Source organism: Mus musculus, chromosome 1, assembly GCF_000001635.26.
Source record: "Mus musculus strain C57BL/6J chromosome 1, GRCm38.p6 C57BL/6J".
NCBI lineage: Eukaryota > Metazoa > Chordata > Mammalia > Rodentia > Muridae > Mus > Mus musculus.
Window position 1 is genome coordinate 55,706,958 of NC_000067.6, and position 27,733 is coordinate 55,734,690.

A 27,733-nucleotide genomic window follows, 5' to 3' on the forward strand; every position below is an offset into this window, starting at 1 on the left:
AATTAGTGTGAGAACTTGTGGGTTGTTTGTGTTCTGAGTGCCTCATTCAGAGGAAGATTAAGCTATAGGGGATTGCAACTGTAAACTGCAAACCAGAGCAGTCTTCAAAGGTGACTTCTGGACTGAATTATTTAACATTAACATAAAAGTTAAAACTTTACTAGGGTAAGAGAAAGTGATTTTCTGATGATAAAGAAGTCAGACAGTCTAAAGAGCATGAATGGAGATTAATCGTTTACCAAGTCTGTCAGACTGTGATTTGGAAAGGGGCTGGCTGTACTGGCACAAGAAGGAATGCAGCAAAAAGGAATCAACTGCCAACTAATCATATCTGGCAACTGAAGTAGTGGACAGTAGCCAGTCAAGCCAAGAATAATGGGTTGGCTTAACTCTACTCTCTCTCTCTCTCTCTCTTTTTTTTTTTTTGGTTTTTTCAAGACAGGGTTTCTCTGAGTAGCCCTAGCTGTCCTGGAACTCACTCTGTAGACCAGGCTAGCCTCAAACACAGCAATCTGCCTGTCTCTATCTCCCAAGTGCTGGGATTAAAGGTGTGCACCACCACTGCCCAGTTTAACTCTACTATCTCTTTTTTTTTAATTAGGTATTTTCTTTATTTACATTTCCAATGCTATCCCAAAAGTCCCCCATACCCTCCCCCCCACTCCCCCCCCACTCCCACTTCTTGGCCCTGGCATACCCCTGTACTGAGGCATATAAAGTTTGCTAGACCAATGAGCTTCTCTTTCCACTGATGGCCGACTAGACCATCTTCTGATCCATATGCAGCTAGAGACATGAGCTCTGGGGGTACTGGTTAGTTCATATTGTTGTTCCACTTATAGGGTTGCAGTAGTGTTATTGCTAAAAGATTGTTAGCCTCAAGAAGGAAAAAAGTCTGTAGTTACCTAAAGAAGTAGCTTCTCCCTCTCCCCCTCCCTCCCCTCCCCTCCCCCTCCCTCTCCCCTTCCCCCCCTCCATGCATGCATGTGCCTGCAGAGGTCAGAAGAGGCTGTTGGTCTGCTGGAGTTACAGGAGACTGTGAGCCCCTTTGACTTGGATGCTGGAATCCACATTTGAAGGAAGCATCCTGCACTCCTAACTGCTGAGCTATCCCTCCAGCCCCAACCCTGGCCCCCGAAATATAGTTCTGTTTATTAAAAGCAATTTCCATTGAAATCAGTAAATAAATCAAAGATATTCTTCTCATCACTGTCCCATTGTAAAGTTTGTGGAAAACATTCTATTAGTTTGAAATTCAAAAAGTGTATCAGTTTGTACAGCAGTAGAACTCAGAAAAATAGCTGTGTGTGTGCCCAACTCGAGCTAGCTATTTCAAAACAATGAACTTGGTGCGTGGGCACCTCCTCACTCTTGGGTACAACAATGTCAACTGATGCATTTTTTTTTAGTTGTTGAATAATGAATTAATCTTTGTCATCTTGAGGGGTTGCAGTTTCTACTTGATACCAGGTTCTTAGCAACATTGGCTATGATGAATGCATCAAGAAGAATTATTTCAAGACACTTCTTGGATCTAGCTTACATGCATTCTCATTTGACCTGTATTCCTTATTTCTTGAATTTTTGGAACACTTTAGTTAAAGACATTGAGCTAGTCAAATTGGCCTGAAAAATGTAGAGAGGTTTCATGTGATGATTCATTTTGTCAGTTAGGTTGGAGTAAGAAACCCAGGGCAGGAAGAAAGTACAACTTTGAATATATCTGTAAAGAAAGAAGATGAATTGAAGGTAAAGGTCCACTCTGAATGTGGGTGACATGCAAAAGAGTGTCAGGGTCCCAAACTGAATAGAAAAGAAAGAAGAAAAATAGTGGCCAGCGCCCACATCTCCCTCCATAGGCTTTCTGGTCCCCCTGGAGGTGAGGAAGCAGCCCCATGATCCTGCCACTATACCTTCTCCTTAACAACAGCTGGTCTTCCTTAAGTGACCCAAACAACCTTCCTTCCTTAAGTCACTGTTTGCGGGTATTCACATCAACCAGAGAAGTTAATAAAATCTTCCCACCCGGCTTTTTGTATGAATGAGATAAATTGTACTAAGTGCTGGGTAAAAACCAGCATTTCAAGCAATTCCTCAAGGTTAGTTGGCAGCTACTTTGGAAGTAGAACAACTGAGAAGATATAATGAACCCTTTATGAAGAAAGCAGTAATGGTGTGGAATTGTCACCACCACAAATGTGGAGACAGAGGATGTGGTCGGCTCTGCTCAGGTTCTGTTGTCTTGTGCTGTCATAAGTCAGGCTGGGTAGTGTGACCTGAGGCTAGGCCCTGCACACGGAGCACATCTTTGCCGGCTTCCCAGCAGCTGGCAGGGATTCCAAGGTTTATATTTGTTTTTGTTTCATAGAGAATTGGCTATGTTCAAGGGGTTGAGTCCTTAAAATCAAAGAGATGTCAGTCTACACATGGTGCTTGTATTTGTCCGATTTAACAGAGAGCTTTCAAAGCTACAGAGAACTGTCCCCATCTAGTTTGCAAAGATCTAAGTGGCAGCAGTCCCATTAACAAAGGTGCTGCGTTTAATAGAATTCAAGTAGAACGACAATTTTTTCTTTTTTTTATTGGCTATTTTTCTTTATTTACATTTCAAATGTTTTCCCCTTTACAGGTCTCACCTTCAGAAACCCCCCCAATCCATCCCTCCTCTAAGAGGGTGCTCCCCCACCCATCCACCCACTCCTGTCTTTCAGCCCCGGCATTCCCCTACACTGGGGGATTGAACACCCTCAGGTCCAAGGGCTTTTCCTCTCATTGATGTCCAACAAGTACATTCTCTGCCACATGTGTGGCCAGCACCATGAGTCCCTCCGTGTGTATTCTTTGATTGGTAGTCCAGTCCCTGGGAGCTCCAGGAGGTCTGGCCTGTTGACACTGTTGCTCCCTCCATGAGGCTGCAACCCTCCCCCCTCCCCCCAGCTCCTTCAGTCCCTTTTCCAACTCCTCCATCAGGGACAACTCCCACCCCCCCCCCCCCCCGCCCACACACACACACACAACACATAGGGAAAATGTTCCTGAATAGGACACCAATGGCTTATGCTCTAAGATCAAGAATCAAGTTTGAACAGATAATCCATCATACGACCAGAGACCTAGAGACCCAAGATCTGGTTTTTGACTAGAAAGAAGGCAAAAGATAGATGGCTTATAGCGGGAAGAGAAGAGCAATGGATCTGCAAAGCTTCATAAACATTCTCAGGCAGAAACCTGTCCAAATGTCTAGCTCCTTCCTTAAAAAGTAGGGATGTGCATGAAAGAACTTCTAACTATTGCATATGGAGACTGCCTATAATGGCTGACATATGTTGTGAATTCTGTCTAGAAGATGCAGCCATGGCCAGCTTCTACTTTAATGAATTTGCCTGATGGATGCTGCTAAGTGATGCTCCCCAACTTGTTCTTGAAGTAGAAACTCAACCTTTAACATTAATTGCAGGGAAACCTATAAGCTTAGGTCTGGTGCTCACACTGATCTCAGAGTAACACATAAGCTCAGGTCTGGTGCTCACAATCCATGGGTTCCACTCTCAAGTATTTCTTTAACCCTGTGCTGTTAGGCAAATAAGCTCTCAGCTCATATTCTTTTTCTGCAAAATGGTATTGTCTGTGATAAACTATCCTTAAAGTGGCTCTAAATAGAAAGTTTGGTGGGACTATGAATTTAAATGGAATTCCACAGAAAATTAGCATCTGTGGAGAGTTTTTGAGTCATGATAGGATGATACCTTACCATTCATCAGTTCAGCTTCCCTGTCCTATCTAGAAGATGTATTCACTCTCACAGCAGGCTTCCTGGGCTTCTGGCTCTGCCCCCTCTTCTGTGCTATTTCCTGAGTATAAAGTATAAAAATTGTGTTGTAAATCTGTCAGTTGGGGCTGGGCACCCCGCACAGTCAGGTTTTCTCTATAGTTTGATCAGCAGTAGTGTTCTGTAATGGTCTTCTGCTACAAAAAGAAACTTCTTTGCTGAGTGGTGAGATCTACACTTCTCAAGCTGGGCCTGAACACAGGATATGCAGGCTGGGCTGGCTCAGAGATTTTATACATGGCAAGTGTGTAAGGTCAGGGAGCGTGGAACAAAAAGGGCTTGGCTACAGTGGGTGGTGAGCATCCAGCAGTTAGCAACAGTGGAAATCTGTGGTGGAACCCTGGCCCAATGAAGTAAGGGGCAGCTTTTTCTGGCACTCAGTACTTTTCTACACTTGCCCTGTCTGGAGCCTTGCAGAGAGGAAGTTCTAAAACCATAGGCCAGCAGGGAAGGAACCATGTCGAGGTAGCTATCTAACCCCTTTGCTCTACTGACTTCTACTCTTGATACTTGGTAGTGGTCCCTTTGGCTGATGTCAAGAAAAGTCAGAAGGTGGGAGAGCATGCATGGTGCTGCCCAGAGAGATCAAACTCCCTACCCTGAGTCTAAGCCTGAGCCTGGGAGTGGATTGAGAAGGTCAAGGAAATAATACTTAGCATTCTTTTTACATTTTGTGCAAATATTCTCATCATAAGCTGTATATGCATAGTAAAATACTAGCATATTTGCATATGTGTGTGTGTGTGTGTGTGTGTAAAGAGTAGAAGCTAGTGTACAGTTTTCTTCTGTTCTGTGAGTGTGCCTGGAAGATTTGATCACACCATCATTGTTTTTCAGCTCACATCATGTCTGGGGAAGGAATGAAGGAATTATGGAGAGTCTATTTTAAGGTGCTATTTGCTTGGGTTTGTGAAGTTGTTTTCATTTTCCCTGTTGGAGCCCAGGCAGTTTAGAGTACTATAATATAAACGGGATCAGTTTACCACTCTACAGCCATTTGCAAGTTGGATTCTCTGGAAGAAACATGGGAGTGGCAACTGTCTTTCAGCTTCTTTCCAGCATGAAATTACTTTCTTTCCCTGTGATGCCCTAGCTACCATTTGGGAACACTTGACTTTAGTTTAGTGAGGTATCACAATTAATGTTTTTCATATTTACAATAAAATAAATGTTAAAAAGTCCTGTTTCACCTCACACATCAAATATCTATCTTGTGCACCCCCATGTCATGCCACAGGGAACATGAGCCTCCTACCTTGGAAACCACAATTGTGGACCACTGAAATTGAGAGTGGTGAGCCTTGCTATGAAATGGTTGTAGGGAGTACAGAATGTTTGATGAATCTAAGAAGGGATGAAAATACCAAGAGAAGAGATCAACAGAGAGGAAAATGAGAACTGAGGCCAGGTAGTTTCTAATGTGTGGAAATGGAAGAGGGAATAAGAGACAGAGCCAGGGAACTCCAGAATGAGGATGATGAGTGGTGTTAATTGCTGGACTGGAGAGATTAGAACCTGTTAGAGGTTCTAGTGCGCATGAGGCAAACACTTTGATTACTGGTCTCTGGTGGAGTGCTGTGTGACAATATTCAGGGCACTTGGGCAAGTCAACTCTTTACCTCATGGCTGGAATTGAAATGGAAGAAGAGGGAGAGATTCCATCCAAGCCCCATTGAAGTGCCATGAAGACCTCCTGGAGGCTTCCTTCACCTGCTATGAGCATCTTCCTGGGGATCCAGCCATTAATTCATGGGACTTGGGGGCCATTTACGTTCCAGACTATAGCAGTAACATATGTTGGTTAGGTTAAATGTGGGTTTTGTCCAGCCTCTGAGAATGTTTCTCTTGCTTGAGTGTCAGAAAAAATGTTTTGTCTATGATTTGACTCATTGGAACATCTGATGAGTTTTGAGAATAAAAATTCAACTGATAATACATTTGTAAATGCTGAAAAAGACAAAATTAGGTTGGGTTCATGTGGGATTTCTCTCTGAATTTTTTTACTTGATAGCTGCACTGCCCCTGGCCACCAGTGGCCATTTGATGAATTGTTTTAAGCCCACAAGTCCTTCTCCTGTCTTTTCTCCCTCCTCCCTTGTCTTCTTTTCTATTCCTTGATCTTTTTTCTTCTTTCTTGCCGTTTAGCCCTGGGTGGCCTACACCTCACTATATATTTCTGATTGACCTTTGCCAGGCAAACAGGCTGGCTTTGAACTTGCAGTCACTTTCTTGACCCTGCTTCCCACAGGCAGTGGTAACAGGCATGTTCCGTTACACTGGGCATTACTCTTTGGAAATTGAAGGTGTTAGTGTAAAACAACAGTTTATTCAGTCTAAACCTTCACAAGTTTTATGGTGTTGATGACTAATTTATAATCTGTATTCATTTACTCAACAATTATTGTTTGGCACCCATTGCATGTCTGGTATGTTATACAACTGGTGCAATTGTAAGACAGGTGACTCTTGTCTGAGTGACTGGGTGAGAGCTGGGACAGAGATTTTCGCATCTTTCCCCATCTCTCATTATTCTCCCTCATTCCTGGGTATATTTTGAGAGCATCTCCATGCATTGTCTTCCCAGTGAGCCAGTTTAAGGATTCCTAACAACTACTCTTTGATGTTTTGTGACAGATGATTCAAGAGAGCCGGGTCCTCATAGAAATGGCTGACACAGTTCAGGAAAAGATTGTACAGTGTCAGAAAGCAGGTAATATGTTTTGTTTTTTTCTACTTTGTTTAGAAACCACAATGACAAGTGATAGCAGATTCAAAAAGTTTCTGTTCTTCCACATAAAATTAAGATATTTCAGGTCAGTGTTTGCAGTTTAAGTTATATTTGCCTTTGTCTGAAGGAGACCTTTAGGTGGTAGCAGGTTATATTTGTGTATAGGAGGGTAATGTTTGAAGAGGTCCAGAGATGAGGGCATGTGCATAAACCCTTGTGGTTGGGGGCCTCTTAGAGTTTTTCACTGCTAGTGGGAAAGTTGTGGTTTTATGTGGCCGTTTAAAACCCACTTCACAGTTAGGATTTGAACCATAGTCCTATTTACTTCTGTGTTTTGGCTCTTCCCGATTCTCATTTTAGATTTGTTCTTTCATTAAGGATGGGAGTGGGTCATGCATTCTTGTGTATCCACTGATACCTGTTTATTCTCACTTTCATTTGTATCAGTGAGCTTTTGTTTCTTGGATCCATGTGCTCCTCCCTCCACACATGAAGTGATGATGATGATGAGGAGAGACAGAGGACAGTGCTGCTTATCAGTGTGCTTATGATGTATGAGGAACATGCAGTATCTTATTCTGTCCTCTTAACAACTGTCCATCAGATTCCTTTCTGGGTGGGACATGTAAGAGGCTGGTGAATGATCCAGTCTCCATGTCAACACGTAATGGAGTTGACTAGCTTGGAAATAGGCGGTCTTTACTAATCTTACCAGTGAGCAACTTTGGATATTTTGGACAGAAAAACACAACAATCAAACTATGCAAATGCACGCAGAAGCACAGGCAGTGCTTTGAAGCTTTATGTGCATTGACCCATTTGATCTTCACCACAGTCCCATCTGGTGACACTCCCGCTGTTTCCCCAGTGAAGAGAGTGAAGCCCAGCATTTCAAGTTCAAACTCACACAGCTAGTGAGTGGGTGATCTAGCATGGAAGCCTGGTCTCTGTGCTCCTGCAAAGTCAATGTGATTTTAGGCTACAGTAATAAAACTAAGGTGACTGGAACAAGGTGTGAAATCCCTACCCAATGGTGGGATGTTTCACGCCCAGGTAGGACACTGTGCACTCCCAGATGGAGCTGTCTGTATTAGTCAAATACAGAAAGCCAACTGGTTTAGTGGCCCTGCCTGGATGTCACCTCAAAGATGGGTCACCAATGAGCAGAAGCATGTTAGAATGCTCAGTGCAGAGGAGAGAGAGTCCAAAGGCATTTAATCTATTCTCTTTATACATAGAAAGAGCTGATCTGTGGGTGAGAGATTAGAGCTCCTTACTCCAAGGCCAGCTTGCACTGAGGAATATGAGCCCTGGGAAAGGAGATCTTGGCTCAGAGTCAGTTCCAGCTTTCCAAAGATGGAACAAATTGTCCAGAAGAGACTATGATTCTTATCTTGAGGTTCCTAGGGAAAGGCTTCAGAAGATGATAGTGATGTAGTTTATGACATTCAAGCCTGAGTGAATGGTAGAGCAGAAAGTATATGAAAGGCCACTCTGAAATACAAAACATATGGGTGTTCCTGAGATTTTTTTTATAAGTCTTTTTATTTGAGATGAAATCTGCTAATTCCTGTTTTACCTGCATGAGCTCAACGGCCTGCTTTTAGGCCATAGGGCTGGCTCATTAACCAAAGCGAATGATGTGCACACTCTCCCGAGCTTACCTTGACCTCCCATAGCCTTCTACATAGAATCCTGGGGAAGGACACGTAAGGTCAGTGGTGGCCATTGGAGGCTTTGCTCCTTGTTTTCCCTTGTGCTTCTCTATGCATGCAGGATGCTCAGAGTGAAACAGAGCCTGAACCAGTCATTTTAGATGCCTTCTAAGTGAATAGACACAGAGACAATTCAATTTGTTTAGAAATTATGAGCATGAACAGAGGAATATAAACATATTCTACTGAGAACATTTTCATGGTAAAAATGCATGTTTTCCCGAAATACACTCTAACTTTTCTTATTTGTGTTTTGCTTCAAAGGGATGGAATTCCATGAGGAACTTCATAATCTGGGGGCAAAGGAAGGCTTGAAGGGAAGAAAACTCAACAAGGCCATTGAGAGCTTCGCTTGGAATATTACGGTATTGAAGGTACATAAGTTCTCTTGCTGTTTCTTTTGTCATTTCTCTGCTCTTCTATCTACGGTAGAGAGAAGCATCACCTGCTAAGTACAGTGATTCGAATGTTAAGGCCTGAGGGTCCTGACCACCGGAGTTAGCTCTAAGTGATGGGGAGACAAAGCCTGGACAGAACTTTTTATTTTTTTATTTTTCTTAATAGGGCAGCAGGGTTCATGATGGAGGCTGAGGTCAGCACATGAGTGAGACTTAATTTATTGCCATGTGTGTGAGCGTGTGTGTGTGTGTGTGCATGTGTGTGTGTCTGTGTATACATGTGTGTGCGCACATGTGCTTGTGTGTGTGCATGTGTGTGTGCATGTGTCTGTATGTGTGTGCTGTATGTGTGTGTGCATGTGTATATGAATGCTTGTATGTGTGTCTGTGTATACATGTGTGTGTGCACATGTGCTTGTGTGTGTGTGTGTGTGTGTGTGTGTGTGTGTGTGTGTATGTGTGCCTGTATTTATGAGAACAGTTCTGCAAGTCAGTATGGCTTTTTCATTTGTGTAAAGTCTTGCCAAATGCCACTGGGATAGTTCCAATGTAAGAGATCTGGAATAGTCTTATACTACATAATATCTGGGGCCACAGAGGAGCTTTCATTTAAGAATATTTACTATAAATACATTTCTTCTTAAAATTTTTAGACGTTTCTTGAGATTGTAATTTGCTTTCTGCTACAAATCAACTTGAAATTTGAAATAAGGATGCCATATTTTGTTTTCTGATAGAAAAGAGAAATGACTTAGGGGGTTAGAAAAACTTATTCCAGACATTTTGTTGGGAAAAAAAAAACCATAAACAAATTAGTAATTGCTAATTCTTAGAGAATACCTATTACATCCAGTGCCACTTATTGACAGTTATATGGAACAATCACTTAGCACACACCCCCTATCACTATCATTTTACAGATGAGATGGGGTCATTTGGATCTTATGTATTACCAGTGGTTCATCAGCTCATTAATGGTGCAGCTGAGGTTTGAACTCATGGCTCTGTCTTTAATCTGCTTGACAGAGCTTCTGCATATCTCTGAAAGTATGAAGTGAACTGTAAGACATATTCAATGTGTTTCTTAAAAATTCAGTGCATATGTGTTTATCAGTTCCCACCATGTGGAATTTGTGGTAGTCATTGGCAGAATACAGATAATATAAAATCTATAGTATTTGGCCTCATTAGTAGCCTGAGGCTGGGGTGGGGAAGGGCATCATTTGTCTGAGGAGTGGGCTTGGGCTGAAGCACTAGAAGGGGAGCACACTAGAACTTTAGTATAAGATTTTTAAGCCTTTTCTACTTGGGAAAATTTTCCCTGAGAAATTTTTATGCAATGCCAGGTATACAGATATATGAAATAGTCATACAAATAATTTGCTGATGATAAATATAAAGGCATTTATTTTAAAACAATTATTGAACATATAATTGTACCATTTATTAAAGAGAAAATGAAAATTTCACACTAATGAGATGGATGTAATTATTTGTCTCTACATAAAAAAAATTATGACTTGACTGAATTTGGTACTGCAGGGAGCAGAGCATGTCAGTGAGTCCGATATTCTGACTTAGTCACCATCAGTGCTAAGACTGACACTTTTTATTGTACAAAAAGGCAAAAGCATATTTAAGGTCATTTCAGAAACTGTAGGAAACTCACTATAATCCCAACCTATAGTTACCAATTCAAACAGAAACCTTAAAAGTCAAACATTCTGAAACCAGACGATCCACAAATGTATTGACTTGCTATTTACAGGCTGAAGAAAGAGAGTGGAAACATCCAGTCTTTGTGGGTGGTACTTACACCATCCTCTTGCCGTAAGGACAGAACATTTTGTACGTACAGGGAGAACAATACACAGTGTTGAATAGTTTTGAGTAGAGGCAATGTTTGCTAATGTGACAGCATGCATGGTGCAAGCATGCATGCTGTGTGTTCAGAACTGAGGCTGCCATGAAGTCACGTGATTCAGCCAGGTGCTACCAGTAACCCAAGTTAGTTATGTGTTTCAGTTTGATTCACTTTTGGTTGCTGTGCATTCAGATTGCAATGCCCACATACCACTATGTAGCCTTACATGATGTTGTGATCCAAAGTTAAACAAATTGAACCTTAGGGCACAACACAGCACCCTGTATTTAATATAAACACCTTCTGAACAGCAGATATTTCTTTGGGCTTGTTAAAGGGGCAGTCATCAAGAAAGCTGCTCAGAGATCTGAGAATCAAGAATATATTTCCTGGGCCTCCATGACTAGGCTGGAAAGGGGAGATAGGCATATAATTAGTTATGATTATAATGTAAAGTTAATGATTCTACATTTAATATTAGACCAGCACGTATATATTCATTGTTGAGTCACATAGTAAACACAAAGTTGAGATTTTTTTAAACTGGTTACCCATAGTCCTGACTGTTCCCCTGAACTGCCTTCTATAAAGTTCCATCCGTGTTTCAGGGTAGCCTCATGCAGGAATGAGCAAATGTGTAGGGTGCTGGACAGTGGTGGGATTTCAGTGTCTCTTAGCATGGTATCACTACCCTGAAGAGTTAAGTGAGATAATAATCAAGAAGAGCCAATGTTTAATGCACAAGACCAGAGGGGACTGCATCGTTTGCTAGACCCATTAGTTTCCAGGTGAGATGTCTCCTCACAGACAGAACCAGAGTTTGTGTTATTTTTGTTTTGTTGTTAACTCCCGCCATCAGCTCGCTCAGTTTTCTGACCTTTGCTGGTATGCTTGTTTGGTTTCATGACAGTTGATTTCTAGATGTGACTGAGCAAATGTTGTGTAAATCACTCCAAGCTGGATCTTAAAATCAGAACTGGTCTTCTGTAATTATAGCCTGTGTGCTGGCTGCTGGTACTGCAGCCCGAGCACAGAACCCTGAGGCAACAGCTAGTGAAGTCTTCCAAACATCATTTATTTCATTGGAAATAGTTCGGTATTCCTCCCATAGGGTTTAGTGGGCTTATTAATTACCTGTCCATTAGTGCTGGGAAAGTGGCATCTTTGGAATTTGAATTATTGGGTAAGAGAAAGAAACCTGACCTCTGGCCCTGTTGATGTTTTCCCATTGGCTCTGCTCTGAGAAGACATTTTTCCTTTCTGATTCTCAGAGAACTTAGCTGCTGATGGGTCTCCAGTCTCGGTATTAATTCTCTACATTTTAATAAATTATTGTTTTATATTTGATTTCATTTCAGTCAATTTACTTGGATAAATTAGTAATAATCACCTTGGCAAAAACCACAAGCATAGCATTTATCAATGGTGTGTGGGGTTCACCTATAAAATTCCTCAGTGTTTACGGCAAAATATCTCCTATACTTCTGTAGGTCAGATATTTTCTAATATCTAAGGGAATAGAGTAGGGATTTTATCAATGCCAATTAAATATGTGGGTTCATGTTTCTAAGGACATTGAATTCCAGTGTGATTGCCAAGTCAGAGTCAGACAGGAGTTGAGAATGTGCCCAGTGATGGTGGGTGTCAGCATGCACTGGTGGATTGGGACATGGCTTCAGAGAAAGTTGACCTCAGACTGAAAAATAAATGCTTCATGTTTTCTGCATTTCAGTATATGATAATTTTTTTTGTTTTCAAGACAAGCATATGATAATTTAATAATAAATGCTAAGGGAGTTAAATAAAAATTATGCAGAGAGAGAGAAAGAGAGAGAGAAGAAGAAGAAGAAGAAGAAGAAGAAGAAGAAGAAGAAGAAGAAGAAGAAGAAGAAGAAGAAGAAGAAGAAGAAGAAGAAGAGGAGGAGGAGAGGGGAGAGGGGGAGAAGAAGGGAAAGGGGAGAGAGGGACAGGGGAGGAGTGAGGAGCTCTACAATATAATGAATGGATTACAAAGGCCAGATTTGCCCAGAGGTCATTCATACCTTAGAATCTAGCATGAAGCTGAAATCAAGATGTCCTGAACATTCCTATACACAGCTATTTCTTAAACGTATATGCTAGTACCACACATGAACCTCTAAGAAGGGCCTGCCTGCCTGCCTGGCTCTTTCCCTGCATTTCCCAACACTTTTCTCGACAATAGGTATGTATCAAATTGAAACAGTTAGTTTCCTCTTTTTCCTTACTATGTGTACACAACATTTAATTCCTCGAACAGTACCATGTTTATTGTGAGAAGGCAATGATGAGGGTTTCATGTTTAACCCCTGACTCACCTTCATGGTAGCCAGTGGACCACAGTGACTACGTCATGTTGTTCCCTCACAAGTTAACAGTCTCTTCCAACTGTTGCTTCTCCACGGTATACTTCAGAAATAAGTTTCATGTCTTAGTTTGTACTGTTGTAATACAACACCTGAGACTGGGTAACTTAAAAATGTTAATTTTTTATGTACTTCTGGAGGCCAAATAGTCTAGGGTTAAGGCACTGTCAGGTTTGGGATCTGGTGAGAGGCCCATATCTAATTCCAAGATGGTAAATGGCTATTGTGTCCTCTGGAAGAGTGCTGGTGAGTGCTGTATCAAATGACAGGCAGGCAGGAAGAACTAAAAAATTATAGCTAGTATCCTCAATCCCTTTTACAGGGCACTAAACAGTTATGAGAATGAAGTCTTCTGACCTAGCCTGTGTCTAAAGCCCTTCATCTTCATACTGTTGCCAGGAATCAAGTTGTCAACATCAGTCTTAGAGGCAGGACAAACATTCTAACCATAGCACTTTGTTATTGAAGGAATATTTAACTACCACAATGGGAACATTGTTGTTCCTTAAGATTTCCCAAGGTAAAATACAATTTTACTTACAAAGTCAACATACTGGTTTGAATTTGGGAACAATGTCATTTGTTAGGATCCTATATCTAATGTTGAATACTAAATTGTTTCAAAGCATACAAAATTGTAAAAGAGTATAAAATATTAAAAATGAATTATTAAGAAATATATTCAAAGGTCCTTATATGATACCACCTGATGTAGTGAGAGAGTATCTAAAACACATTATATACCTGTGGACATTGTCTAACTATAAGTTTACTTAAAAAACATTATCAGTGTTTCTAGGAGAGAAATTATTTTATCAGTAGGCATATCTTAAAAATTTCAAAATAGCAAAAATTCTTTGAAGTTAAAAATTAAGAAAATGCTAATTTCAAGCACAGTGAGGAAAAATTATCAATAATGCTTCCATGATGATTGTAGAACATGATTTTAATATTTTCAACTGTTAATTTTCAACAGACAGAATAATTATTTTAAGATATATTTTGTTGTTATATCTCCCTTTTCATTTCTGATTTTATTAATTTGGATACTGTCTCTGTTAATCTGGCTAAGGGTTTATCTATCTTGTTGATTTTCTTAAAGAACCAGCTCCTGCTTTTGTTGATTCTCTGTATAGTTCTTTTTGTTTCTTTTTGGTTGATTTTAGCCCTGAGTTTGATTATTTCCTGCCATCTACTCCTTTTGGGTATATTTGCTTCTTTTTGTTCTAGAACTTTCAGATGTGCTGTCAAGCTGCTAGTGTAAGCTATCTCCCGTTTCTTTTTGGAGGCACTCAGAGCTATGAGTTTTCCTCTTACACTGCTTTCATTGTGTCCCCATAACTTTTGGTATAATGTATCTTCATTTCACTAAATTCTAAAAAGCCTTTAATTTCTTTCTTTATTTCTTCCTTGACCAAGATATGATTGAGTAGAGCATTGTTCAGCTTCCATGTATATGTGTGCTTTCTATTGTTTTTGTTGATATTTAAGACCAACCTTATTTCATGGTGATTTGATAGTGCACATGGAATTATTTCAATCTTCTTGTATCTGTTGAAGCTTATTTTGTGACCAATTATATGGTCAATTTTGGAGAAGGTACCATGAGGTGCTGAGAAGAAGGTATATTCTATTGCTTTAGTATGAAATGTTCTACAAATATCTGCTAGATCCATTGGTCCATAACTTCTATTAATTTCACTGTGTCTCTGTTTAGTTTCTGTTTCCAAGATCTGTCCATGGCTGAGAGTGAGATGTTGAACTCTCCCATTATTATTGTGTGTGGTGTGCTTTGAGCTTTAGTAAAGTTTCTTTTATGAATGTGGGTGCCCCTGAATTTGGAGCATAGATGTCCAGAATTGAGAGTTCATCTTGGTAGATTTTTCCTTTGGCCAGTATGAAGTGTCCTTTCTTATCTTTTTTGATAGCTTTTGGTTGAAAGTTGATTTTTTTCAATATTAGAATGGCTACTCCAGCTTGTTTCTTGGAATCATTTGCTTGGAAAATTGTTTTCCAACCTTTTACTCTGAAGTAGTGTCTGTCTTTGTCACTGAGGTGCATTTCCTGTATGCAGCAAAATGCTGGGTCCTGATTATGTATCCAGTCTGTTAGTCTATGTCTTTTTATTGGGGAATTGAGTCCATTGATGTTAAGAGATATTAAGGAAAAATGATTGTTACTTCCTGTTTTTTTGTTTGTTTTTGAGCTGAGGACTGAACCCAGGGCCTTTTGCTTGCTAGGCAAGCGCTTTATCACTGAGCTATATCCCCAACCCACTTCCTGTTATTTTTGTTGTTAGAGGTGGAATTATGTTTGTGTGGCTATCTTCTTTTGGGGTTGTTGAAACATTACTTTCTTGTCTTTTCTATGGTGTAGTTTCCCACCTTGTGTTGGTGTTTTCCATCTATTATCCTTTGTAGGGTTGGATATGTGGAAAGCTATTTTGTAAATTTGGTTTTGTCATGGAATATCTTGGTTTCTCCAACTGTGGTAATTGAGAGTTTTGCTCGGTATAATAGCCTGGGTTGGCATTTGTGTTCTCTTAGGGTCTGTATGACATCTGCCCGGGATCTTCTAGCTTTCATAGTCTCTGGTGAGAAGTCTGTTGTAATTTTGATAGGTCTACCTTTACATGTTACTTGACCTTTTTCTCTTACTGCTTTTAATATTCTTTCTTTGTTTAGTGGATTTGGTGTTTTGACTATTAATTGACAGGAAGAATTTCTCTTCTGGTCCAGTCTATTTGGAGTTCTGTATGCTTCATGTATGTTCATGGGCATCTATTTCTTTAGGTTAGCAAAGTTTTCTTCTATAATTTTGTTGAAGATATTTACTGGGTCTTTAAGATAGGACTCTTCACCCTCTTCTATACCTATTATCCTTAGGTTTGTTTTTCTCATTGTGTTCGTCCTGGATTTCCTGCATGTTTTGGGTTAGGAGCTTTTTGCTTGTTTGCATTTTCTTTGACTGTTGTGTCAATATTTTCAATGTTATCTTCTGTCCCTGAGATTCTCTCTTCTACGTCTTGTATTCTGCTGGTGACACTTGTATCTATGACTCCTGATCTCTTTCCTAGGTTTTCTAACTCCAGGGTTGTCTCCCTTTGTGATTTCTTTATTGTTTCTATTTCCATTTTTAGATCTTGGATGGTTTTGTTCATTTACTTTGCCTGCTTGATTGTGTTTTTCTGTAATTCTTTAAGGGATTTTTGTGTTTCCTCTTTAAGGGCTTCTAACTGTTTACCTGTGCCCTCCTGTATTTCTTTAAAGGAGTTATTAATATCCTTCTTAATGTCCTTTATCACCATCATGAGAAGTGATTTCTGATCTGGATCTTGATTTTCCACTGTGTTGGGATATCCAGGACTTGCTATGGTGGGAAAATTGGGTTCTGATGATGCCAAGTAACCTTGGTTTCTGTTGCTTGTATTCTTATGATTGCCTTCCACCATCTGATTATCTCTAGTGCTACCTGCCCTCAATGTATCTGACTGGAGCCTGTCCTTCTTGTGCTCCTGGTTGTGTCAGAAGTCCTCAGAGTCAAGCTTTCTCTGTGATCCTGCGATTTTGGGATCCTGTGATCCTCAGATCTTGGGTTCATCAGAGCTCCTATGAGTCAAGCTGCCTCTGGGACCCTGAGATGCTGGTGTGACTAAACTGGTTTCCTGGGATCCTGGGATCCTGGGCCTGCTAAAGCAACTGGGAATGGAGCTTCCTCTGGGTGTTGTGGGACTGACTGTAGAGTTCACACCCAAGGTCTACTCAGGGCACTGGCCCAGACTAAAAGGAACCTGTGCCACTGGTCAGGGGAAGTTCCTGGGTTCCACTGGTCCCAGTTACTTCTGGTATAGTGTCCTCCTCACCTCTGATCCTATGAGCCACTGTTGTGTATTTAAAGAGATTAAATTTGATTGACTCTTCATTTTAAAACATTTGTGAAATACTGGCAGGCTGGGAAAGCTAAAGAAAAGCTTGTCTAAAGTTAGGACAAATATTTCATCATAAAAAAAAAATCAGTGACATAGATGGTAACTTGAGATTAATGGAGAAAGGTCTCTAAAGCAGCCTCCTTCTTCGTCATAAACCCCACTGACTTCTAGTTGAATGACAGAGAGGAAATAAAAATTGATCCAAACGATACCTTTGTCAGTGGGGTCTTCTGCTGCATATTTATTTTCCCCAAGTTTAATGCATGCCAGCATACACTGTAGAATGGGCCTATTTTTTGGGTTTCACTTTAGCTGTGAGTCATCTTTCTGCCTAACTTTCTGGTTTTGTTACTGTGAGGTTTGTCTGTCATTATTCTTGGGAAAGGTAGGACCTGATGTTTCTCATCTTCTCTTTGGGTACTAGGTTCCTAACTCAGGCAGATTCCCTTACTTAGTCCCAAGATTTCATGCCCTCAAAACTGTGGGGGGTGTTGCTACATAAGGGAACCTACATAGACATCAGTCTAGTAACATGCATTTAACAGAGCCAGAAAACACACTAGAAGGTGTTGGTCATTGTTGAGGAGTAAGAGAAGAGAAAAAAGATGACAGGTTAATAGGAAAAGAAGTTGGAAGAGGAGTATCAATGTATCTCTGAAAGATTGAGAATTAGAAGAGGGTTACAGGTACTTTAAATCATTCTGTAAGACACTCTGTGTGTGTGTGTGTGTGTGTGTGTGCGCGCGCGCGTGCGCGTGCGCACATGCGTGCACACATACAGGATGTTCATCAGGAGAGGGTTCTGGGCTGTTATAGCAACATTTGTAAATATGGGGTATTTGTTCATTGTTAATTGTTCAGTCCATGAGACTGGATGTCTCAGTTGGTCTTCAGCATACATCAAAATGGGCTCTAATACCAGTGATGGAATGCCACAGCAGTAGGACAGATGAACTTGCCTGCGAGAATGAGGGTAGGTAAGCCAAATGCAAAACCTTCTTCCATCTCCTATAAGCTATATGGCACCAGAAGGTGGACCCAGACTTAGGGTGAGTCTTCTGACCAAAAATGACCCAGACTTAAGGCAGGTCACTCAAGGATGCCCAGCTGTTTGGAATTGTAGTCAAGTTGACACCAAGAATAGATATCACACACCTGTAGACTAAGGATTAAAAGTTAGTATATGCCAAAAGTGGCATTTGCTGTGTATGAAGTGGAGTGCACATGTTTCTCCTGTGGTTGGTCCTGGGCATCAAGTGCTTATGGTGAAAAGAGGCGTGGATTTTATCACAGCATCCTAACTAATTTTAAGAATCGTCCCATCAAGTTCCTGTTCTTACTGTCATTTAACAGACTGAGGATTGGGCTTTAATAGTTTTCACATGGCATGTAGCTAGTAATTGATGAAGTAAGGATTTCGCTCAAAGCATGTGCTACCTACCAGTAACCGTGATGTACCATCAAAGCAGCAGTCTAGTAACAGAAGCTTGTGCTAACACAGTTCTTTCTGTGTCAAGGGAGCATCCCCTTCACCCTGGCAGCATATTCCTCCAGTGCACAAAGGAAACGCAAGGCCTAGACCAGCATTGCTCTCGTCTAACACTGTACTTACCGAGGATCTCGCTACCTTACTTTCCAAGTTTACTTTTCTAGGGAAAATAGAACACATGGGCCAAGGAACATGAGGAGTCCCCTTGGCCCAGGAGTCTCATTTCTCTTACAAATGGAGCTGTTACTTTCTATTTTAGAGGTCTACCTCTGTAGCCTTCCTTAGCGAGGGTGTATCAGTCACCTCCCTCCCCTCACCCGGGAAAGCAGGGATGCAGATGAGCTTTTGGAAAGATGCCCAGAAAATGAGGAAAGCCAAGAAACCAACAAAAATGGTAGGAAGAAGGACCAGACTCCAGGCCCTTGAGCGCACACTCAGCTCCTGTCTCTTGGCTGGTATTGTTTACTGACTTTTAGTTCATGTTCCCAGCTGCAAGGTTTTGTTTTTTGTTTTATTAATAAAAGTGTCTTCCCATAGGACTTTGGGAATTGAAACAGAACCTTATATGTACTAGGCAAGCATCAGCTCTTTGTATATTTTTTTGTGACAAAAAAACTTCACCCCTGCTGTCTAGGCTCGCTTGATATCTTCCTGCCTCAGTTTTACCAGTATTTAGGACTAGGATTATAGACATGAACAACAGACTATACCGGGCCAGCTTCAATCATGTGTATGCTTGAGTGTGACGGTGTGTGTGTATGAGTGTGTATGTTGCTTGTCTGGAATGTCCATGTGTTGTAAAATCTGGAGACATTTACATATCAGCCTCTCACTTCACTATAGAACCTGGGAATCACTAATGTTCACTGCTGCAGAGACAGCTTTCATGGGTTCCGAAGATTTCAATTCAGGTCTTCCTGTTTGAAATCAAGTGTGTTACCCACTGAGCTATCTCCCTAGCCCCGACAGCCCACCACTTCTTGAGGAAACATGGGGAGTTTCAGACCTATGTCTCACACATAAGCTTTCAAAAGTCTTAGTTGCTTTAGCATCCCTTCTTCAGGCCCATAGTCAAGGTTCTGCAGCTCAAAATCGTCTATTACCGGAGCTCTCAGAGCAGAATCTTGGGATCTTTTCCTTTGGATAGCAAACCTGAGCTGATTTACAAATGTGAGATGAGTAAGTTTCCCGGGTGTCCATCAGCAGGCTCATGAGAAGAAAGACGGCTCCTTAGGATTATGGTTGATGAGCCTTTAAGTCACTGGCCTTGACAGGTGGACATTGAGAGGGTTTAAAAAAAGCCTTGAGTCCCACTATGTCTGAAGAAAACAATTTCCAATGATAGATGCAGAATGAAGCCTTGGGCCCAAAGTTGCCTTCTACCTTAACTGAGGATTATCTAAGAGTTTAGACAGATGGGAGGCCAGATTATATATTCCACAGAGTGGCGAGTTTGCACACCCGCAACTTCCCATCTGTAGCCAGAGCTCTTACACTCTCTTGCCTCTTTGGGGGCTAGGATTTCCAAACGGAAAACAAGATCATTCTTTATGATTGCCAACATCCTTACAACTTTTTATATGTTATGATAACATCAAATACTTTGTTTTCAATCCATTTCTATAGTTTAACGGCATTTCCTTTCTTAAGTACATTGGGCTTCTTATCACTAAATTCTTCAGTTGTATAAATCTCTCTACTTTTAAATTCTTTCTTTTTCATCTGGCTTCTGGCATTATACTCTCCTCCCCACAGCACTGCAAGGCCCTAAGCATAAGTCCACTGCTGTCAATCTTCCATTGTGCCCCACGTCCAGTACTGTCTTTTCCACATCGCAGTTTCTAAAGTGAAGCATGGGCCACACTTGCAAACAAAATGATGTTCTTGTGTTCATTCTGCAAGGCTGAATTGCACTGAGGATGCTCAAGCAACGTTGTTGAGGTTCTGAGGGTTGAAGTCAGCCGACATCTTACAGTCTTCTACAGGCCAAGTGCTCCACGGTGAAAATAAATCGTTCAGAACAGAACACAGGAGTAAAAGCTGCTGTGTGATGTTTCTGCTTGTCTGCTCACCCGTGCTTGCCACCTAGATGCTCAAAAATTTGCTAGCCAACCTAAATAGCTTCAGATTTTATGGGTCAAGTATGATTCATAGCTAGCGAAAGTGGTGTTGTATATTGCTTGGTATCTCCTCTAGGCTACATCTACTTAAATTCCCTCCAATTTAAATAAAACTATGTTTTGTATATTCACCAGCCTGAAAATAATGTTTGAGTTTTGGTAGCTATGGTGTCTGTTGTGTTTGGAATGTTTAGTGAGCACAGCTGAGCAGTCGTGAAGCTTCAGGTGAAGGTCTGTAGAGGCAACTGACTCAGTCTCGACCACCCAGCAAGGCCCAGCTCATGGGATCTCCACCAGATGCCGCTCAAGGCGAGCTGCTGATCACTGGAAAGTAGAAGGGTAGTAAGAGAGAGAATGGAATGATACTTCTAGGAACACAAATGCACACACACACACATTCACATGCACACACATAGACACATACTAACATTGCACACATTCATACACACATGGACACACACAGCAGCAACAGTAACTTGAATTTCATGTACAAGTATGATTTTCTTTATATATACCAAAGAATGCATTCTTTTTTCTTTCTTTCTTTCTTTTTTTTTTGTTTGTTTTTGAGACAGGGTTTCTCTGTATAGCCCTGGCTACCCTGGAACTCACTCTGTAGACCAGGCTGGCCTCAAACTCAGAAATCCTCCTGCCTCTGCCTCCCAAGTTCTGGGATTAAAGGCATGCGCCAAAATGAAGAGTATACATCTAAAATGCACATCTGAGTTTTATGTCTTATCCTGGGACTAAGTATTTAAAAGGACCTTCCTTCACAAATGTTTAAACTCCTGTTACTATTTGCCTTACTAATATAAAAATAATTCTTTCTCTTATATTAAAGAATTGATGTATTTCTATTTCAACATTTACAGATAAGGTAGTGCTAGGTACAAAAGTGACTTCTAATGCATACGTTAGCCAATATTTTTAAGATGATCTCACTGTATATAGCCTGGTTATGTCTTGAGGTTGCCAATCTCTTACCTTTGTTTCCCAAGTCTTGTTTCTATCACCGTGCACCAGTGATGCCCAGAGAGCAGTTATTCAAAACTAGGTTGGGTTGATTTTTGTTTTGTTTTGTTGAAACCAAATCTATCCATTCAGTGAAGGTATTTGTTAAGTCTGTAGTGGCTTAAGGCTAGGCCCTTAGTCTCATGTTGTAAAAGTTACTAGGCAGTGAGTGCTGGCCTTGTTACCGTTAGGAGTACCTTGCAGGAGGAGTGTGGATACTATCAGAGTGTGTGAGTAGAGAAGGGCATGGCTGTGCACAGCTGTAATCCCAGCACCTGAGAGGCTGACGAAGGATTGTCTCCATCTTAGGGCTAGTCTGGGTTGCATGGGAAATTCCAGGCCCATTTGGACTCAAGAATAAAATCCTGTTTCAAAACAAAACAAAACAAAACAAAAAACCCAAAATCAAATTGAAACAAAAACTAAAAAGAAGAGAGACTATACTGTGAGATTTGACCTTATTGGAGAGGCCGGGGAAACCTGCCATGAGGAAACAGTGAAAATCTTAAGCCTTTCAAGAGGCCCAAAGCCTGCCTGTGTCTCAATACTGGACAATGGGTACTAAGACAATCTGAAAATAAGAGTGGGAAGAAAAACAAATCAAAATGAAGATATGGTAGGACGTCTTAGTATGGCATGAGACGTTCTTAAAGTCCTGCCTGGTCAGTTAATCACCATTCATTGGCTTCATATCAATTATAGGAAATCAGGTCAAGAGTCTTATTGTCAATTACCAACCTTCTAGGAAGTGATCTGTAGCCACTTTTATTTTCTGAAGCCACTAAATTCATTGATACTTTTAGTTATGGAGGAAGATATTGTACAGGTTTTTTTTTTTTTCCTTTGAGAGAGAGACATATAGTTTAAAGCCGATAAGGGAGAGGGGGGGTTTTATTATATACATTTGTGTCCTAAAAGGGGGCAAATACATTTTTTAAAGGCACATGTTTAAGACACTGTTTTCTTTTGAACAACTCTTCTCCAACAATGTAGGCTGGTTCTGATAAGATAGAATATTAATGCTTCGGAGCTCTAGGCAAGAGAGTCACTTGATATCCGGATTTGTGCCTTGGGTGGCTGCATCCCAGCTGTGCCACTCCAGAGTTTGGTAGAGATAAAAGCTGGGCTGCTGGCATGATTATGGAAGCACACACTGCTTAACTTTATCTCCAGTAGAACTAAATTTAGTCTCTAAGAGGCACACTTTTCTTTTCAAATGAAAACTGCATTATATAATGATTCTGAATAATTCAAAACTGGCATGAGCCTAATAAATAGATACATCACAGGCCAACGGACTTGGCTTCAGCTTGCGAGGGTATCAAAGATCTCTTTTCTCATAGTAAACTTTATTTAGAGAAATCCACTGTTATATACTCTCAGATTGTGGTGAGTTGTAGCCAAGATAAGTTACATGTAACCTTATTACAATTATTGCCTACAGTGACCCACGTAGAAATAAACTGATAATAAGATGATTTCATTTTTATTTTAGGTTTATGGATGAGCTCCTTCTCTGACCTTATTAGTCACTGGAGGGGAAAAAATGGAGCAAAGTGAGCTCACACCTCTGAATACATAAATATACGTACTCTATACATAACATAGGTAGCAACACACACACACACACACACACACAAACACACACACACGAGAGAGAGAGAGAGAGAGAGAGAGAGAGAGAGAGAGACAGAGACAGAGACAGAGACAGAGACAGAGACAGAGAGTCAAGCAATCCAAATCTAGTTTTAGAGCACTGTGAAGATGTCTGAATGAGGGATGAGGGCTGGTGCGGTGGGAAGGGCTGTGATAGGATGCTCTATCATAGATTCTGCAGGCATCTTGAAGGTCAGGTGGTGTGGGGTCTGAATGTGAGGAGTTTCTACATGTTTGGACACTGCTTAGAAGGTTGTGGAAACTTTAGGAATTACAGCCAGAAGTGGGTCACTGCAAGTGGGCCTTGAGGCTTATAGCCCAGCCCAACTTCCTTTGCTCTGTTGCTGGGTGTGGATACAATGTGACCAGCCAGCCTCCTGCTTCTGCCTGTGCCTCCCTGCCAGAGGTCATGATTTTCCAGCCATGATGGACTGGATCCCTCTGGAACTGTGAGCCAAAATATCCATTTTATTCCTTAAGTTCATTTTGTTGAAGTATTCAACCATGGCCAGAAAGCATCAACTTTCTTGTAACAAACACAGGGTTTTATCTTCCTGTATGACCTCAGATTATGTTAGTTAGATTAAAAAAACAAACAAACAAAAAAACCAAAAAAACACAACTAACCAGCACACCGTAAAATAATGGTGTTTGGGTCATAGACTCGGTTCGTGAGATGATTCTGTAGAAAGATTATTAAATAGTCATGGTGTAGCCTTTCAGAGATGCTGTGTAGGTTCTTTGTAGCTGAAGAGAATTCTTCCTGTGGAGGTTAACACACCATGATACAGTTTGTAAGCCAGGACAAACTTATGTGTGCTAAAAATCCTGAAACTCCTCTTTGTATGTATTTTTAAGGTTAGTACTCTCAATGTGCTCTGGATGGGAAACTTTTCAATTACTTGACAGTGCACTCTAGTATACAAAGATTACCACCCAAATCTTTCCTAAATATCCCTCAATCAACAGTCACATGCTACCAGCAGCCAACATTATGAATCACCTAGAACAAAAGGGGTTTATGGATTTGTAAAAGGAATTATTTATTCTGGCTAGCTTGTATAAAACGTACAATCCAGATGTTTTATTTACAAGCTGTTAGCTGGGATTGGGCAGGTTTGGAGCTATTCTAACTTACATCCCAGCCACATGTCCATTGTTGCTTGCTGTTTCTGCTGGCCATATGCTCATGGAGGTCCATCTCCTTTCATGGAGGCTTCCTCCTCTTACCCTGTCATTTCTTCTTTCCCCTCTGGCCTCAACTTTTAACTACCAGCCAGGTAAGTGAAAACCCACTTACCTCTGTCTACTGCCAATCACAGGCTTTAGCCTTTTTTGACCAATAACTTGGGGTTGAGGAGGCAATGTTACATGAAGATCTCCTTATCAGAGGGCAACCAGATCTAGGGGGCCAGTATTTTGCATTTGAATACCTAGCAGCAACAGACCAACCCCAGCATGGGTTCTTTTGCCTGGGAATTCCTAGTCAATGGAAAGCAGTTTCAGTTTTAGAAGGTTAAGTTGCTTTCCCTAGACATGTGCTAAACAACATATTTCTCTCACACATTTAAAATATATAGCAGTCATGGATGGTTCTTAGTGCATCCCCTGAGCAGTGCTGTAGGCCTGATTGCCAGCCTGTGGAACTACAAGGAGGTGCTCTGAGAGGTAGTGTGTGTGTGTGTTTAGTTCATTGACTGGCCTTGGATGGAGACCCAGCCCCTATCTTATTCTTTCTCTGCTTCTTTCTCTCTGTGAAGTGGGAGCATTTTCAGGCTTTCCCACTGCTGCTGAAGGCCTGAAAGAAACATGGCTGACTCTGGTCTGAAAACTCTGAAACTGTGAGACCAAACACATCTTTCTTTTATGAAGGGTTGTTGATCCCAGGCATCTCATAACAGAGTCAGAAACTGTATGTGCTATGTGCAAACATCCCAGGTGCTTTGAGACAGTCCTATGGGTCTGGTTTGCTCTCATTTTGTCCCCACCTTTACAACCCCTGATTAAATCAGACTTCATTTTTTTTTTTTTTGTCTTAAGGCAAAATAAACAGATAAAGAATGTTAACTACTTTAGAATTACTTGTGGTCTATGAGGGCACATAGACCACTGAACTGGCATTTTATTCCTCTGGTCTGCTTAAAAGTTCGGAATTTGAGTTTTCGCTGGAATAACTGTATAGACACTTGAGAACTATAGGTGCTTACGGCTGGTGAGAACATGGCTATTTGCACACTGTTATTACACTCTCATATTACACATGTTTCAGGAAACTGGTTCATGCTATTGTGGCCTTGATATTCAACCAATAGCTTCCTGTGACTGCTAAAAATAAAGCCAGCCTGTGAACTCTTACAGATGAAAAAAGTGTCGATTAGCAGTAATTTCAGTGAGTAGGATGGAAGACTTTTGATGATGGACATTGTATGTCTGGAGTCAACTCATACAGTCCTTGTGGGCTGAAATCATAAGAGGAGAAGGCCAGCCGCTTTCTGCCCATTCTCCTGTATGTAGAATACAGTTTAGACTGGGAGAGAACAGATTCCATGGAGAAGAACTATTGACTACATGAGCATTGTGCATTGTGCATTGTATGTGGGGTGTCTCTGGTTCTTTATGAACCGCCTCACCCACTGATCCCACTCATCATAAGCTCTGCAAGAATAGATGGAGGTGGTGGCTGCAGTGCTGGAGGGATGGGCCCATCTGTCCTCCCAGCTATTAAAATCTATCCTCAGGACAAACAAGAGACAGAATAAATAGTACAGTCTCTACAAGCACCATCAGAGTGAAGGTTCTGAAAAGCATACACCTTGCATCTAAATCACTGTAGCATTAACTGGACAGAATCATTTATGTAACCTCTATTTAGTAATTGCCACCCCCCAAGTATAATTTTGTTCTAAGTAATTCTTCTCTGGTCAGAAAGAGAGATCAAAGAGTAACTACTACTATCCTTGGTTTTTAAATGTCCTTACTGTTTAGACAGCTGCTCCTGGGAACGCCAGTTCTCTTGGATTCTTCGTCAAGGACACCCGGTAGCTGTTTACAGAGGCATTCTTGAGTTTTGCTGCCCTTGACAATTAGTCACATGAGAGTTCATGAATCTCACTGAAGTTAAACATTAGTACAACTGAAATTATCTTGGTAGAAATGTCTGCATATAGTGCTCCCCTTCTGCACATAGTGCTCCCCTTCTGCACATAGTGCTCCCCTTCTGCACATGAGATTTATTAGTTAACAAACCTCTGGAGCTGGACAGAATTGTGCTTCCTAATATGTGAGGTTTGCACCGAGTAAAGCCTTGGGGTGCCAGTCACATGGGATCTGTATGAATGGTGCTCTGTACATTTGTCATGTGACTGCTCTGAAGTTGTCAGTCTATCCATTTTCTCTCTGGCTTCTGTTTGCCATGACATATTATGTGCTTTTAACATTCATTTATGTGCATCATAATTATTGTATAATATAGTGATTTTCCCTTATACTTATGAGTGAACCTTCATAATTTCACAAAGGTTCATATGTAATGGTGAGTCTCTTTGTGGATTGACTTGTTTGTTTGTTTGTTTATTGTTCACTGAAGCACAATAGAGAAGATTAAAGATCCAGAAAATGTTAGGTGAGGGAAATGTAGTTGCTGTTCAGCTAGATCTTAACCTCAGGCAAATTTGGCAAATAAACACGAAGTAATTTCTAACTCCACGGGAGAAGTAGAATTTTTGCTGGAGCTCCTATTTTTAGAACATTTGGTCCTCTTTTCAAGTCTAATAAAACATCCTGATAAGTAAAAACTCAAGGGACAGATCTTGGGCTCCCGAATAAACAAAGGCTCTGAACTTATTAAGGACATTAAAATGGAGACACCTTTATAAATGATGCAAGTATACTTGGATGAGAGAAGTGACTTGCTGTTTGTCTTTCAAATGGAGGAGAAGCTGCCATGCACTTGGCCTGGGAAAGGCCACTTCAGGAGGCCTTCTCTTGGCTCTGTACCTTCGCCTGGTCTACACTTGCTTGGAGCTCCAGCTCAGAGAGCCCTCCACCTCACCTCCACCACAAGCCCACAGAAGCTTCAGGACCATTGCCTCCGAGGATTCTTGCTCTCCCCACCTACCTGACAGGCTATCTGCTCCGTGCCACTCAAAATCCTCCACAAGCCCTTCCCTTCCCTTCCAGGGAAGCTTCCTGACCTCCAACACTCACACATCTTCTCATTAAAACGGTCTGTGTCTAGCACGCTGTCATACCCGAGTTCCTCTCGGTCACTGTATTACCAGGGTTTATATGTTGTAATCCTAGTCCTAAAACCTTGTATTGTAACTGGTTTTGCAAGTAGGATCCTTAAAGAGGTCATAAAGTGAGACCTAAAATATAGAGTGCCCAGCTGCTGCACACAGGGACTTAGGACGTGGAAGAAACAGCTTATCACATTGTATTGCAACTGGCTATTGAATTATAGCTGTGGCCATTGCCATAAGGAAAGGGACTGGAGTGAAAATAACGTGGCTCCATTCACCTCATTGCTGAAGGTTGGCAGGACTCTCTCTCTCTCTCTCTCTCTCTCTCTCTCTCTCTCTCCCTCCCTTCTGTCCAGTAAATGCTAGCCGC

The 27,733-nt window shown here is 41.1% G+C and overlaps 1 protein-coding gene across 1 annotated transcript in view; it reads left to right on the top strand.

The window, feature by feature from the left end:
• Nucleotides 1-27,733, top strand: part of Plcl1 (phospholipase C-like 1) — a 348,340-nt gene that overhangs the window by 301,012 nt on the left and 19,595 nt on the right. The window contains exons 4-5 of the mRNA NM_001114663.1: nucleotides 6,464-6,539; nucleotides 8,537-8,646. Of these exons, the coding sequence (NP_001108135.1) occupies nucleotides 6,464-6,539; nucleotides 8,537-8,646 (186 nt within the window). The remainder of the gene's footprint in view (nucleotides 1-6,463; nucleotides 6,540-8,536; nucleotides 8,647-27,733) is intronic.